The 5576-nt window shown below is 63.4% G+C and overlaps 1 protein-coding gene across 3 annotated transcripts; it reads right to left on the bottom strand.

The window, feature by feature from the left end:
* AP3S2 (adaptor related protein complex 3 subunit sigma 2) lies at nt 1-3806 on the bottom strand. 3 transcript variants are annotated; one of them, XM_085234494.1, is made up of 6 exons: nt 3516-3806; nt 3345-3436; nt 3167-3278; nt 2642-2713; nt 792-899; nt 1-444 (listed from the first exon to the last, which is right to left on the bottom strand). In XM_085234494.1, the coding sequence occupies exons 1-6, from the start codon at nt 3582-3584 to the stop codon at nt 316-318; spliced, it is 582 nt and encodes a 193-aa protein (XP_085090620.1). In that variant the 5' UTR covers nt 3585-3806; the 3' UTR covers nt 1-315. The 3 variants fall into 3 exon arrangements, with proteins under 3 accessions (XP_085090620.1, XP_085090621.1, XP_085090619.1); XM_085234495.1 differs by having other exon boundaries at nt 762-899; XM_085234493.1 differs by having other exon boundaries at nt 1-899.
* Nucleotides 3807-5576: the final 1770 nt, after the last annotated feature.

The following is a 5576-nucleotide window of genomic DNA, read 5'->3' on the forward strand; positions in this document are numbered from 1 at the left end:
ACAGGTTCACACAGTGGTTTATTTGGAAAAGGACATGCTCACTGCTCACACGCACTTGTTCCTGGCACAGCAGGGTACACTGGCAGCTCCCAGAAGCTCACACCCCGCTGCCCTGCCCCGTGACATCAGTGCCAACCTCTCAGGGCCCCAGCAGGAGCAGGGTGGGCAGGGGAACGCAGGCAGGCAGAGTGAGCCCCGCACCGTGAGGATGGAGGAGCAGCACCACCACGGCTCCGCCACAGCCACGGGCACGTTTCTGCACCCAGGAATCCCAAGAAGAGCCAGCCCCAGACCCGGCCCCCCACGCCGGGACGCTCACATGAACTGTGACAGGTTGGGCACTTTGATGTTGATGTCCCCGATGTTGATGTTGCGTGGGATCTCCGGCAGGTTGATGTTCTTCACGGCTGAGACGGCGCGGGATGGCACAGCCGAGAGCCCCCCCTGGGGGGGAGCGGTGGGTGCCAGCCCCACACCCAAATCCCGTCCCTGCTGTCACTGCATGCTGCATCCTCACGATGACAGCGCCAGTGGGCCATAAAGGTTTCACTGCACACTATTAACCTTGACAGCACAGCAATAACCACGTGCTGGCTGCTCCCTACACCCCTCGATGGGGAGCACCCACCCTATGCCCTCTCCCTGGGGACACGCAGGCTGGGAACACCGGGGGAGGCACCGGCTCCTCCACCCCCGGCCCCACTGCCTGCAGCACGCCGTCTCCTGCACGGCACCCAGAGCCCACCTGCCCTTGCCCACACCTGGGCACCCCTCTCCAAACTGCTGCTCACCTCCGCCTTCTCCAGCTTGCTCTGCGCCTCCGCCTGTGCCACGATCTCATTCATGTTGGTCTCCAGCACCATCCCACCGATCACCACCTCCTGCAGGATGTAGTGCACCTGCGAGGCAAGAGCAGCATGTGGCCCCAGCGTGCCACGGGGCAAACCTGGCCACTACCCCATGCCGGCCCCCCACCTCCCCCACACCCCAGGATGGAACAGAGCTGTTCCTGAGCAGCAAGCTGCCCCCCCAACGCACACAAACAAAGTCCTGGATGTGGCTTAGAACATGAGAACAAGAGTGCAGGTGGCCGTGCCACTGCAACACACCTTTGGCAGCAACACAACTCTCTGCTGAGCCAGCATTTTCCAATAATCTCCCCGCACTGATAACTGATTTATGAGTTTCTGTTGCTTCCATTATAAAGGCTGTTACTGGAAGATGGTTGTTATGATATTGGTTTATGGCCTCACGACAGCTGATTGTGCCTGCAATTACTGCGTGGCAAACATCACCAGAGCACTGCTGTGAGAAATAAAATGCTGCCAAGAACTTTTCCCTGAGCAGGGAAAAACCCAGCTCTGAGCACAGCGCCTGCCCCGCGCTGCCCCACTCTGACAGCACAGCACAGAACATCAGGGATGCAGGAAACGGTGCTCCTTTTAGATCTGGCATCAGCCTAGCTTGGACCCAACCCAACCGGGCAGCAATCCCAAGCAACTTTTGTTTTCCAAGGAACAATCCATGTCCTCTCTGGGACCTCGCAGCTGCCGAGCAAAACACGCTGTGCTCTGAGGTACAGCCACACATGGGGCCGAGCCCCAGGACGGCACCTGGCAGCGCGCACTGAGCGGAGGCACCGCGCGGCCAAACACCACGGCTGCGGGGCTGGGTGTGAGCACAGCCAGTGCACGTGAGCCCGGGGGCTGAGCCGGGTCTCTCCCCAGCAGAAACCCTCCTGACTCTCTCCTCTGAACCCTCATCTCATCAGCTGAGACCAGAGGAGGGCGGTTCGTGCCGCTGCACAGCCGGGTCCCGACCCCGTAGGAGCGCTCTGTGCCCAACGCAGCCACAGACAGGGCTGTCACCACCACCCCCGAGTGCTCCCCTTTCTCACCGCTCTCTCCCCTCCTCTCCCTCTCCTTTTAATTCCTTTGATAAGAGCACTTTTCCTGACAAGGTAACCGGCCTAGCGACATCTCTTCAAGCTGAGAGCCAACCAACCCAATGGCAGAGTCAGAGTTACAGAACCAGGTGCCAGCACGCCGAGCAGCCCTGACCTCTGGAGCACACTTCCACGTTTGTTTCTCTGTCGCGGAGTTCAGAAGTTGGTATCCAAAACAGGAAGGGAACATTTACAGCACCACTGATTTTCCCACTTGTTTTTTGCTGTCAGGTTTTGCCTCCCAGCAGGCAGGAAGGCCTTATCAGCCCCGCACCGCCCCTGCGCACAGCCCCGCTATCTGCAGCTCCATCCGGGACATCGAAGGAGGACACTTCCTCCCTGAGATTCTGTCCAGCTGAAGAGGAAGCGCAGAGGCTGTGCTCAAATCGAAGTTTACCAAACACTGCATTCCAAACACTTCCATTGTTCCTCCCTTTTTTTTCCCTCTTAAGCTCCACGCTGTGCTGTGGTGCAGCAAGGGGCAAAGCGCCCACACGCAGCCACACCACATACAGCTCTGGCGCTATGCAGAAGGCAAAGAGCAGAGCTGCACGCATCCCTTTCCCTGCAGCAGCCCTGGCTGCATGGCACAGCCCCGGGGCGCTGGGGTTCCACTCTTGGCACGGTGACCCCCAGCTCCGAGCCAGGCGCCGCTCCCAGGTGGAGCACAGAGGAGCGCAGCAAGGCAGCACCCACCTTGTCCATGTGGAAGATGAGATCCAGCTCGCAGACGTTCTCAAAGCACTTGTCCAATGTCTCCACAAACACCTGAGGACGAGAAGGGGAGCGCGGGCAGCACAGTGAGACCCACACACAGAGCCTCAGCCCCAGCCGGACCCCCAGCCCTCGCTGCCCCCTACCCAGGGGCGGACCCTCCCCGCCCTCGTTGGGGCTGGGCACGTGGAGCCGAGCACTCAGCGCCGTCTCAGGGGTGGCACGGGGCAGGCTGCAGCACGGGCAGCTCTGCGGAGCACCGCCCATAGAGCCGGGACGACGAACCCCCCGCCTGCCCACGGAGCCCGCAGGACCTCAGCCGGGCTCAGCCAGGGTTAAACAACAGCCGTCCCAGAAGCGCGCACGGGGGCCGAGAGCACTTTGAAGCACTTTGAAGCGCTTTCTGCTCTCGCAGAAGCTCCCTCAGCGCCGCCCCACGATCAGTCGATGCGGGCCGCTCAGCGGCCGACCGACGGAGAGCAGCTCGGGGGTCCCCGCAGCACCGACCTGGATGAGATCCAGGATGCCCAACTCGCTCTCGGAGGAGTCCACGCAGAACACGAAGTACAGCGTGGCGTAGTGCCGGTAGATGAGCTTGCAGTCAGGGCTGCCGAACAGACTGGGGGGGATGCGGGGCTCAGGGGCCGGGCAGCTCGCAGCCCCCCCCGCCCGGTCGTTGCGGTACCTGCCGCACTCCAGGAAGTTGCAGACGTGCTCGTCGCGCCGCAGCACCATATGGAAAGTGTCGCGGAGGATCTGCTGCTGCGCCTCCTCCTCCTGCGGGCACCGAGCGGCCACGGCCTCGGACCCCGCCCGCCCCACCCGGCCCCCCAGCGCGCAGCCCCCCGCCCCGCACCAGGTGCCGGTAGAAGCGGACGAGCCGCGGCTTGCCGTGGTTGTTGAACACCAGGATGGCGTTGATCATCCCGGCGGCTGCACGATACGGCCGGAACCGGAACCGGGGCGCGGCGGCCTCATCACCCCCCTTCGCCCCCGCCCCCAGGAAGCCCCCCGCCCTTCCCGGAAACGCGGCGGAGCTCCGGGACCGCACGGCTGCTGCTCCCCTCCGCGCCGCCTGGGGGCGCCACAGCCACGGCGCGCCGGTACCGGGAGGGGCGGGGCTGCCCGGCGGGACGCGCGCGCACAGGCACGCCCGCGGCCAGGGGACGTCAATGGCTGCGCGAGGACTCCCGGCCGGATTGCTGATTGGCTGCAGGTGTCACGACCGCCAATCGCCATTGGCTGAGGCTGCGGAAGGGATCGTATCCGCACGCTCCGATTGGCTGCGGCTGGGAGGCTGCGGCACGATCTGTGCCGCCGTCAGTCGAGGCCGTCGGATCCTTCCTGCTCGCTAGCTCTGATTGGCTGAGGCTGCTCGAGGCCGCGCATCCAAACATCGCCTCTGAGCGGGGCTTGGACTGCGATAAGCGCCGTGTCCGCGCGCTGTGATTGGCTGCGGCCGCTACGTGCGTGTGTGTTGCTATTGGCTGAGGCTGCTGCAAGCGTCGTGTCTGCGCGTTCGTATTGGCTGAGCCCGGTGGGCTGCTGGAAGGATCCTGTCTGCGCGCTCTGATTGGCTGAGGCCGCTGGGCTGATGCGAGCTCCGTGTCTGCACTGCCGAGGCTGTGCTGGGTTTTCTCTGCCGTGTGTGGGGGCTGCAGAGCCCGGCAGCAATCCGTGTTAGAGAGGAGCCAGCTGTGGCTGCTCCACAAGCGACCTGCCGGTGGCCGGAGCTCAGCTGGGAGCGATGCTGGTTGTGCCTTTGAGAATGATACATAGCTGTACCTGGGAGAGAGGAGTGGGGAAGTAGAACAGCAATTTTGCTGGCACGAAGCTCTGCGGGAGGGCCGAGGTGCTGCAGAGCCAGGGCAGAAGTTCCCCCGCCATGGGAGTTCCCTGTGTGTCACGGAGACGCCCACAGCCAGAGCTGCTGTCCACAGAGAGCAGCCTGCGGTGCAGAGGGAGCTGTGGGGGGGCAGAGCCGTGCACGAGGCTCTGCAGGTCCTGAAGGGCGGGAGCCCCGTGCTATGGGCTCATGTGGGAAACCCACGCAGGATCCGTGCGGGAAGGCAGCGTCCGTGGGAGGGACCCCAGGCCGAGCTCAGCCACCACCACAGAGTGGCAATGGCGGTGCTCCGTGCCGGCTGTGCTGCTCGGGGGGAGGAGGGACCGGAGCCGGGCGGATGTTTTTGTTTACCCAGAGTTACAGTTTCGGTTCTGTAGCAATAGGTGACCGCTTGTGCCCATCTCCCCGCGCTGCTGCAGTGCCGCAGCTCGGCGCTCCGTGGGGATGCTGGGCGCGGGCCGCCATTGGCTGCTGCGTGGAGGGGCCGCTCTGCGCGCACGCTGATTGGCTGACGGCCGATTCCCCCCCCCCTCCGAGCAGCCTGGGCTGACCGCTGCCCCTCTCCGTCCATCCTTGCCGGCACCCAAACCGCTCCTCACAACGGCCACAGCGCTCCCCAGCCCCGCCCGTGCGGGAGGACAATGAACTGCGTCAGCCCTACAGAAGATCCTTGTATATCTGCAAATATTTGCATGGGAAAACCGAGCCCTAACAAAGCCTGAACAGTGGGGAAAGGCTGCGGCCACACGGAGCTGTTTGGCAGTGCTGTGCGTGCGTGGTGGAGGATCTGCCTTCTTTGAACCAGGCCCTCCGAGCAGAGATGCTGTTCTGGGGTCACCGGACCACCCTCCACACGTGCAGTGACAGCCGTGATCAGTCACTGCTTTCACGTATCAGCAATGTCGGTTTGCACGTAAGGATATGGAAAACAGAGTGAAAATGAGAAGCGTCTGCCAGACAAAGAACTGCATTTTCAGACACCTCTCGGCGGCGACGAGTCTGCCCAGCTCCGTGCTTCCATGGAGATGAGCCTCAGCCGCAGCCCCGCCGCCTTCGCTCCCTCTCCCACCA

The sequence above is a fragment of the Meleagris gallopavo genome, chromosome 12, assembly GCF_905368555.1.
Source record: "Meleagris gallopavo chromosome 12, MGAL_WU_HG_1.1, whole genome shotgun sequence".
Classification (NCBI taxonomy): domain Eukaryota; kingdom Metazoa; phylum Chordata; class Aves; order Galliformes; family Phasianidae; genus Meleagris; species Meleagris gallopavo.